The sequence below is a fragment of the Suillus discolor genome (genome assembly GCF_016758755.1).
Source record: "Suillus discolor strain FC423 chromosome Unknown F5147scaffold_32, whole genome shotgun sequence".
Lineage (NCBI taxonomy): Eukaryota > Fungi > Basidiomycota > Agaricomycetes > Boletales > Suillaceae > Suillus > Suillus discolor.
The window spans coordinates 1-9,756 of NW_024541279.1; the positions used below are offsets into that span (position 1 = coordinate 1).

The 9,756-nt window shown below is 45.6% G+C and overlaps 2 protein-coding genes across 2 annotated transcripts; one reads left to right on the forward strand and one right to left on the reverse strand.

Moving 5' to 3' along the window:
• Nucleotides 1-1,477: 1,477 nt before the first annotated feature.
• On the forward strand, nt 1,478-6,032 carry F5147DRAFT_753582 (chaperonin Cpn60/TCP-1 family; the record flags this gene model as incomplete). The annotated part of the gene is made up of 7 exons (XM_041440256.1): nt 1,478-1,889; nt 2,379-2,415; nt 2,843-2,919; nt 3,109-3,158; nt 3,615-3,659; nt 4,583-5,178; nt 5,265-6,032. The coding sequence occupies exons 1-7, from the start codon at nt 1,789-1,791 to the stop codon at nt 6,030-6,032; spliced, it is 1,674 nt and encodes a 557-aa protein (XP_041292012.1). The 5' UTR covers nt 1,478-1,788.
• A 239-nt stretch (nt 6,033-6,271) lies between these two features.
• F5147DRAFT_653377 (uncharacterized protein) lies at nt 6,272-8,042 on the reverse strand (the record flags this gene model as incomplete). Its single annotated transcript, XM_041433778.1, has 8 exons — nt 6,272-6,297; nt 6,383-6,484; nt 6,510-6,737; nt 6,798-7,102; nt 7,152-7,720; nt 7,765-7,780; nt 7,856-7,926; nt 8,004-8,042. 8 exons carry the CDS (start codon nt 8,040-8,042, stop codon nt 6,272-6,274), a joined length of 1,356 nt encoding a protein of 451 aa, XP_041292013.1.
• Between the last annotated feature and the right edge of the window lie 1,714 nt (nt 8,043-9,756).

Below are 9,756 nucleotides of genomic sequence, written 5' to 3' on the forward strand. Positions count from 1 at the left end.
ACCTCGACGCCTTCATCATCATCCATCTGAGCCGCAGAGAAGGGATGCCGAATCGTGAAGGGTCGAAGTAGGGTGTCAATGTCCTAAAGACTACTAGTCGACTGATTGGGCATCGATAATCTGATTGAACCATCCAAAGCTGACCACTGTCAGCAAGTCGTGTCGTCAACAGCAATCACTGTGTTCAACCACGATTTAACGATGTGGAGTAAGCTAGGTTTAGGAGGCCTACAGCTCGAGTATTTCATGGGAGGAAAGTGCACCTGACAAAGTATCACCAGCTGTCTGAGACAAAAGACGTGAGAAGCAACAGTGATTGTAAAAGCACATATGGCTGATGATACATCGCTCCTGCTTTCATGCTGTCCTCCTCTGCAATCATCCGTGTGGGCCAGGCATGTGGAAAGCGATGCGAAAGTATCGTGAACGTGGAAAGTAAAAGCAGCGCGTCTGAGCTCAGACAACTGATAGTCAGAAAATTCCACACAATGACAAATTCCCTGATTATCGTCTGTCTGAGCACAAAGAAGAAAGGGAAGTGATGGTGATTGTAGAATTGTGCGTTGGGTTTTTGTTCAGGTTCTTGTGATCTGTGAATACACAGAGAAAGTAGCACGTCTGTTAGCGTGAAGCATCGAACCAGATCTGACACGAACCAAATTATTGACACCATCGTCGTAAATCAGTGGCACCCTTGAGTATGGCAACGGTCCTGCTCATCCACATGGACCAGTCGTTGGACTCGAGTGAAAAGAGTACGAGGGGTGAATTCTGTTTCTTAAAACAAAACCGAAGATTCGCAGGGCAAGAGATGGCTGATAAAGCAAGGTTTCTTCATGAAAATCACCGCTTGCCTATCGTCCATTTGAGCTGTCCATATATGGATGGACTACGAGGGAATATAACTTGCAGGGAGTCAGAACATATCCTAGACAAAAGTTCATAGAAATGCTTACCTTGAGCATTGAGATACATAGTTCAATCGGTTGATGACTCATTGTTCTCGGGTGAGGTCAGGGTAAGGTTTAAGTTTGGGCGCAGATCAATAATTAAGCGAGTCTATGCTCGAGGACGGCGGACGCATGAGCACTGCTGTATCGATGGTCAGCCTAGCATATGTCGTCAAGAGTAGTAGAACAGGATAAACAACTTACAGCTGGCCAAAACTAGATGCGCTATATAAGCCGTCTCCAACACAAGTGCCACTTTTTTGGGATGCATACGGGCGGGCGTGAACACATTGTAAGTCTTAAGAGAAGACGCCATTGAGCTGTGAAATGAGTATGCCAGCTGGCTAAAAGGTACGTGTATAAATACTTACATGTGGATTTGAATCTTATGCCGGATTGGTGCGAAGATGAGCTGAGAGGAATAGCGGGATGAGTGGTATCCTGAGGCTGGTGAAGAAGTTAGAGCATTATCATGTTTAGAAATGAATACAAGGTGAAGGGTAGGAGCGAAATGGAAAATATGAACTTAGCGTTATGTATACATGGGTAGCCAGCCGGACATTTTGGAGTTTGTGGCGTATAAAAGATGTACACTAGCACTCAGCCTTTAGGGCAGCAGTACTCGCAGTAGACTGAATGGGTAGTAGAAGTGGCAGCCAATGTCCTTGAGCACGAGGAAGACTGTGTCTGGAGGACCTGTCACAGGAGCAACACTTTAGATAAGTACTAGGAAGACCAAATACTAGATGGAAGATAGTCGTTCTTCCTAATTTTGATACCAGTGCCTGTCCATCGAGCTTCACGAGCATGTCGATTCTTGTCCTCCATGATATGATCGATGCAAGAGAGTCAACAAGAGAGTATGAAGGGCGCCAGCGGACAAAATTCACAGCGGTCCACGCGCGAGCCCTGGTTGAGTTTTACTCCCGGGTTAATTGGGTTCGAACCCCAGCCCTCCACACTGTTGGACTACATGTCGACACCAGCAGCTTTCCCACCACTCACCCCAAGAGGTGTGCGATCGAGTAGTTCAAGACACTAACCTGTCGTAACTTGGGTACCCCCTACGCCTACCGTGACAGCGTGATGACAGCGTTACCGATCATGTAATTTAGCCATATTAGGTAGTCGTTCGTCGTACAATGTCAAGTCAAAATGAATCAATTCAACTATTGCAAAGCAAAACAGACAGCTGCAGCGTGAAAACGAGTACGTATGCGACTGGAATAGGTGCGTAAAGTAAGTAATCACGAATGTCCAGATGATGTATTAGAATAATGTGAATGATGATTTGATCCGTAATGCATCGTTTGATAGGAATCGTCCTCGAAGTCCGTGATGTATGCAGTTTTGTCGTCGTTATTACTTGAAGCAAACCATGAGTCGTAACGTGTAAATTGATGAGTCGTAGAATACATAATGAATGAGGTTTAAGAGAGAGAGATGCGAGTCATTGACGAGACACGTTGAATCAATATTGATGCGTCGTATTGATATTAATCAGTGATCACTCACGTGTTCTCGAAAATCACATCCAAGATCTGACATTTAGCAGGTACCGTCTTTACATGCTCGTGTTTCATTAAGATAACTATCTAAACCTATTCTACAGTAGTAAAAACACCCCCTTTACAGTACTCGCCTAACAATTTTACGATGATTTGAGGCCGCTGGCGAGGAACTTAAAATGTGTTGCTCGTAACTTCATGTGGCTATGTATTAAGGTTTTTTTGCTTATCTAATGTTGAGCTCTGTGTTCGGGATTTTGCGAACGCACACCTCTTGACTCACCCCACACGCTTCACATGCAATGACGTCATCATGGACCGGCTGATGTCATGTGACATTAGCATGACTCCACCCAGCACTATTGGGAGCTTAGTCAACCCAAGCGTTGGAACCAAGTCCTGGGGACTTGCTCCCCTGGTGGTAGAGGCCTTATCAGCTTCGGTCGGGAGGATGGCCTGAAGTTAAATAATTAATACCACACCACGGGCAGTTTGCAAGTTCAGTCGGCACCACCGGTTCACACCCTTTCGCGATTTTGTGTCAAGATATGCCCTTATATAGGAATTTCCCACGTAAGCCGAGTTTCCTGCGCAACATAAGCCGCTGGCACCTGAAGATGCCGGTGCAATATAAGCCGTAGAACACGCAGTCATAGGGGCCTGAGGGTCACACCAAGAATATTGCTGAAGGATAACACTGGTATGAAGGGGGGGTTACACCCCCCGTTAACACCATCTCGGGAGATAACATTGTTTGACTAGCAACGGAAGTGGAGTGGCGTGTATGGACTTAATGCATTGCAAAGAAGAGTTTCTTGATACTTCCGCTCTACAGGCCTTTCCGGGGTGTGCAGCCATTGGCCAGTTGTTGGTTGGGGGGATTACGTATATAGAAACGGACTTTAGTAGAAATATGTATCCAACACATGTGACTATCATAGGGTACGCCCCACCAGTCAATAAACGAGGATTAATTAAAAAAAAAAATTCACAGCGATTTCAATCAAGGTTTCGGACTTTCGTTTCACTTTCGGGTGCTAATTTTGGCTTTTCCTTTTCGCATTATGTAAGGCTTTCAATTTCATGTTTCGATTTCGATTTTGGACCAGCCAACCTTAGTCACGTGACCCATCTCCCGCCACAGCTTCCCAAACAGCCTCAACGGTTCAGGATGTCGCACAAAAAACAAACGAGATTGCTGGTGATGCCCAGTGAAAACTGGACATTCTGAAATCCACACAAACATACATACATCGTAGATTTTCGTGGCAACATATTTCCATAGAAAATGGGACAGATAGTAGATTGTAAATCAACGCAAATATCAGGACCTCGATTTTTTGTTTTCCAATAGCGGCAGGGCAGAATATACGGAAAACGACAGATTTCGACTGTGCACACAAAACATGAGAAAAATGATGGAAAACGGTGCATTTCGACTGTGTGTACAAAACTGTTTGATACAAAATCCCTACTGGTCCTGGTCCGGCTACCCATCCTGCACCTACACCCCCCTGCGCGCTCGTGGTCCTGCTTGTTCTGCTAATAGACCATTCCGTTGGATATCTTGACAATAACATCGGCCGTGTTTGCATGCCAGATGCCCGAAGCAACCTGTAGATACTAGATCAGTATGGTGTAGTAGACACAATATAGATGTACCACTTACCAGTTGAGCAGCTTCAAGCTCGTATTGCTGATGAAAACGAGCTCGTAAGGCCGCTGTTTGACCGAGACAAGACAGTACTCACTTTTTTGGTGTCCTTTGGTAAGCCAGTCCAATAGATCTTGAAGTCAGCCATTGTCCCGTCCTTCGCGACTCCATGCAACCAGCGGTGAGCGCAAAGTGTGCTGTAGTATACAATGTTAGTAACACTTCACATTGCACTAGTGATAAAATGCTTACCGTCCGTTCTTGTTTGGGCCAGGTCGCATGTGTTTTGCATTTGTCATTGATGCTGATGGTGTTGGACTGGGAGCAGCATTGTCGGAAGCCGATATTGTTGGCAGGGTGTTAGTGGATGGCCCAGGTTTGCATTCTACCGTAGATAAGATGAGGTATGTAGGGTACAAAGTAGCTTTGTGTATATTTACATCTGTTTTAGTAGATTTCAAAATGGCCAGTTTTCACTGGGGGTGATGGTACTACCACCGCAACCGTCCTCGCTCGTGCTATCTACGCTGAGGGTGTCAAAAATGTTGCTGCAGGATGCAATCCTATGGACCTCTGTCGCGGTGCTCAAGCAGCCGTTCAAAAAGTGGTTCAGTTCTTGGAGGCCAATACCAAAACTATTACCACCACCGCTGAGATTGCACAGGTCGCCACCATCTCTGCTAACGGTGACGAGCACATCGGTGGGTTGATTGTGCAAGCAATGGAGAGAGTTGGAAAGGAGGGTGTCATCACCGTAAAAGAGGGTCGGACAACCGAGGACGAGATTGAAGTGACAGAGGGCATGCACTTTGACCGCAGTTATATCTCCCCATACTTCATCACCAACGTCAAGACTCAAAAAGTTGATTTCGAAAAGCCCTTCATTCTCCTCTCTGAGAAGAAAATCTCCTCATTGCAGGACATCCTCCCATCTCTCAACACTGCTGCCTCTGCTCTCAGACCACTGGTCATCATTGCAGAGGATTTAGATGGTGAAGCCCTCGCAGCTTGCATCCTAAACAAGCTCTGTGGCCAGCTCCAGGTTGTAGCCGTCAAAGCACCCACGGTGACAACCGCAAGAGCATCCTTGGCGACCTCACCATCCTCACTGGCAGCACAGTCTTCACCGACGAACTGGACATCAAACTCGAGCATGCAACAGCTGACCTCCTGGGCAGCACTGGTAGCATCACCATCACCAAGGAGGACACCATTGTCCTCAATGGTGCCGGCTCCAAGGATGCCATCTCTGCATGGTGTGAGCAAATCCACGCACTCCTGAACGACCCTACCACGTCTGAGTTCGACAAGACCAAGCTCCAAGAACGTCTCGTGAAGCTCTCAGGAGGTGTTGCTGTCATCAAAGTTGGTGGATCATCTGAAGTTGAGGTTGGAGAGAAGAAAGACTGGTACGACGATGCACTTAACACAACATGTGCAGCTGTTGAGGAAGGTATCCTCCCAGGCGGCGGTGTCGCACTTCTCAAGGCCAGCCTTGTGCTGAAGACTGCCGCACCTGGCGAACCTGCCTCCTCCGATCCTGACATCATCCCAACTGCCAACTTTGACCAAGGCCTTGGCATCAGCATCATCCGCCACGCATTAGCACAGCCCGCACGCACAATCCTCACCAATGCGGGTGAGGAAGCCAGCGTCATTGTCGGCACGCTCATCAACTCATCCAACAACTCATTCACATACGGTTACGACACATCGAAGGGTGAGTATACCAACATGATCACACGTGGTATCGTCGACCTGCTCAAGGTCGTACGGACAGCGCTCCTGGATGCTGCAGGTGTCACGAGCTTACTGACAACAAGCGAGTGCTGCATTGTAGATGGCGAGGAGGAGAAACCTGCTGGTGGTATGGGTGGTGGCATGGGAGGTATGGGCAGCATAGGAATGGGCAGGTTCTAAGTAAGGGCTTGAGCTGACTTCGAGCCTTACCTGTGACGCACGGGGTACATTAATTTCTATCCGCCGTTGGTCGTCGCCTCATTTATGCTGATTTATTATACTTTGCTTTGTCGCACACCATAACGCCCCCTAACCATCATGCACTTTATGTATTTATATTCCACATTATTAGTTACTTACTTGCATGGAATTGAACACCACTCAGTTACGTCTTCTGATGTTGTGTGAATGACATACTACTAAACGAAGTTATGGGTGGTAGAGTCTGATATAAAATACAAAAAACAGGTCATCTTGGAACATGGAGGGACAGTCCAACTTGAAGGTAAACTGGCAAACTTATAGCTTACTAACACTTTGCTGAGGTGGAACCGCGTAACTGAGAGACCCAGGCAACAAGGTCTCGCCTTCCTGTTGCCCCCCATGCAGCAACCACCATCCTTGCCATTCTTCTATGGTATTCAGTGTGACCCTCACCAGAAGGTGGAAACATATCTGGATTGATGAGCAGCATCCCAGGATGGTTTGCAGGTGTTGTGGCAGGTGTAGAAAGACTTGGAGATGATGGGGTGCGGTTCCTGCATATCTGACTGCCACTGATCTTCTGGCATGAAACTGACATATGATCTGGAATGGATTGTGTGGGCAGTTGCAAGATCAAGTCCCACTGCCCAGAGGCTATGTCGGACAAGAATGGAGAATTTGCTAGTAGTAATGTCAGCTGTTTTCATGTGCTAGTGAATTGCAGTAATACAATCAACATACCTAGCATCTGAAAGGAAGTAGAACCCACAATACCAACATCCACAGAGTTGGGATCACAGTCAGCCATGTGCTGACCATGTGGCATCAATAAGACCACTTCTCCTCCAGTGATTACCTGCTCCATGCTTGCACCTGACTCTCTACGCTCAACTTGCTGGCCCCTGGCGTTAAGCCCAAGGCCATTGAGTGAGTCCAAAGGCCTACTCCCATAGAACTTTGTAGGTGTGAGTTCAGATGAGAACACGAGCATGACAACATGAGTCAACTCATGTATGATCACCAGATGAAGAAAAAAGGCTAGAGTCCTGAGCATTTAGGTCAGCTAGCTAGTAGTAGTATAATCATGACGCTCACTGTTTAGCCCGAGGAGTACTTGCCCCAGTATACAAGTCATAAACATCGCTGTGAAGGGAAAACTGCAGTCGCCATGTCTGCCTTTCAGCTGAAGAGAGACTCAGGAAAGGGCCCTGGTTATATCCAGGGAAGGTTTCAGGCATAGGAGTTTCACCATAAGAGTCTTCTAGCGTCACTACTTGTATAGCGGGGAAGTGTGAGTGAAGGTAACTCTTGATCTCTTCGATGCGTTCATTGATGTCCTCCATGCTTGGATTGGTAACTAAGGCATATAAAGTCATCTTGGCCAAATGATTCATTGCTGGGTGGCAGGCTAGGAAGTGTTGGTAGGCGTCTGAGACCAAGACACCAAATGCACTGGTGTGTGGTAGAATCTCGCCATGCAGGAATAGTGTGTCCGGTTGGTGGTGAGCCATAGGTTGGTGGGGAGCAACAGGTTGGTGGGGAGCAACAGGTTCATCAGGAGCTGCACTGTTCAGCTGACTGGGAGGTCTCCATAGGGCTCCATTCATCAGAGCTATAAGCCGGAGTGCTAGCTTTGGCAGAAATACAAAAATAGTCAAACATGTCTGTAGTGAGAAATCCAGAAGGAATTGAATGACTTGGAGCATACTAGCTTTGCAAAATATCTGGATTGGTGGATGGGGTGTGAGGATTATAGACAGAACGACTCAATGGAGCTCCTATTCGGACTCCAGAGATACCCAATCTGTACTTGCTGCTCAAATCCATGCTCATCAGGCAGTTGACTGCAGTTTGGCAAAGCTTTAGCTAGCTTTATTTGATGTATAATATTAAAAATATATATCACAATTGTAGATCACATGATAAAGGAATAGATAGGCAGACTACATTGGTGGGATCTCCCAAAGCTACAATATTGACAGGCATGTTGTTGGAATATGTATCTACTATTGCATAGCAAGCCTTCAATGGCAGGATGTGTAATCACCAACAGTGTGCCTAGAGATAATATTAACTTATGATACCCTATCAAGATGTTAGTTTTCAACCATGTATGTCTGGCTTTAGATAGGCAGCCTCCAATTGTGGAAGTCACCATCAATGACAGTGTGCTAGGTGATTATATTAAAATACATTGAATTATCATACCAGTTCAAGATGCTAGCTTACAACCAAGTATGTCTGGCTTTAGATAGGCAGCCTCCAATTGTAGAAGTCACCATCAATGACAGTATGCTAGGTGATTATATTAAAATACATTGAATTATCATAACAGTTCAAGATGCCAGCTTACAACCAAGTATGTCTGGCTTTAAATAGGCAGCCTCCAATTGTGGAAGCCACCATCAATGACAGTATGCTAGGTGATTATATTAAAATACATTGAATCATCATACCAGTTCAAGATGCCAGCTTACAACCAAGTATGTCTGGCTTTAGATAGGCAGCCTCCAATTGTGGAAGCCACCATCAATGACAGTGTGCTAGGTGATTATATTAAGTTATCATGTCATATCAAGATGCTGATGTACTATCAAGCATATCTGCTGTTACAAGGGCAGCTTCCAATGGTACGGTATATAATCACTGATAGTATGCTAGGTGATTATATTGAAATACATTGAATTATCATGCTAGTTCAAGATGCTAGCTTACAACCAAGTATGTCTAGCTTTAGATAGGCAGCTTCTGATGTCAGAAGCCACCATTGATGGTAATGTGTCGAGGTATGATATTGAGTTGGTATTGCCCTATCAAGCTGCTTATTCTCTAACAAGGATGTCTAGCTTTAAATACGTAGATTCCAAAGGCAGGATGTATAATCAGTAACAGTGTGCTAGGGCATAATATTGATTTAACAAGTCCCTATCAAGGTGATCGCCAGAGAGCAAGCATGTCTGGCATTGCAAGGACAGCTTCTGATGGCAGGAGCTACCAATAACAACATCAAGTCGAGCTCTGACATCAAATTATCAAGCCCCTATCAAGATGCTTGTCTTCAATTGTGTACATCTACTATTACAAGGGCAGTTTCCAATGGTGGCACATTATCATCAATGACACTGAATTGAGCTCTGACGATGATTTATCAAGTTGAGATATATTGTCTAACATAATAAGAGCACATCAAACTATGATACAGTACAACTATGAAAACAAGGAATTAATTGGCATCCGCCATAGCTTGTTCCTGCAAGGCAGCGTGTTTTTCCCAAATCTTTGACAGTGCACTATTTTTGCTGATAGTGCGCTGCGACGAAGAAGAATTTGGAAAAACCCGATTATTACAGGTGTTAACTATCTACTAAAAAGAGATGGTGTGCTTGGTTCGATGGAGTCCTGATGCTAGGGTGAAAGTGGCAATGAATGTTCGTAATATGGGCGAGAGCAGAGCAAACACATTGCTCGAGGATCCCCAGGTGAATTATTCTTACAGAATTTCAGCCTGATGCTAGGACTCATAATTCAAATACATACCGTCATGAAATGTTGTTGGGCTTGATCTGGACAGTGACGAAGAGGAAGGGATGGGATGTCAACGATAACAGCATGATCTTGCTCTGAATGCGAGCATGCACATGTATCAATCTAATCAAGATGGTCAGCTTCAATTTCACCCACAATCACTTTTGAGCGTCAA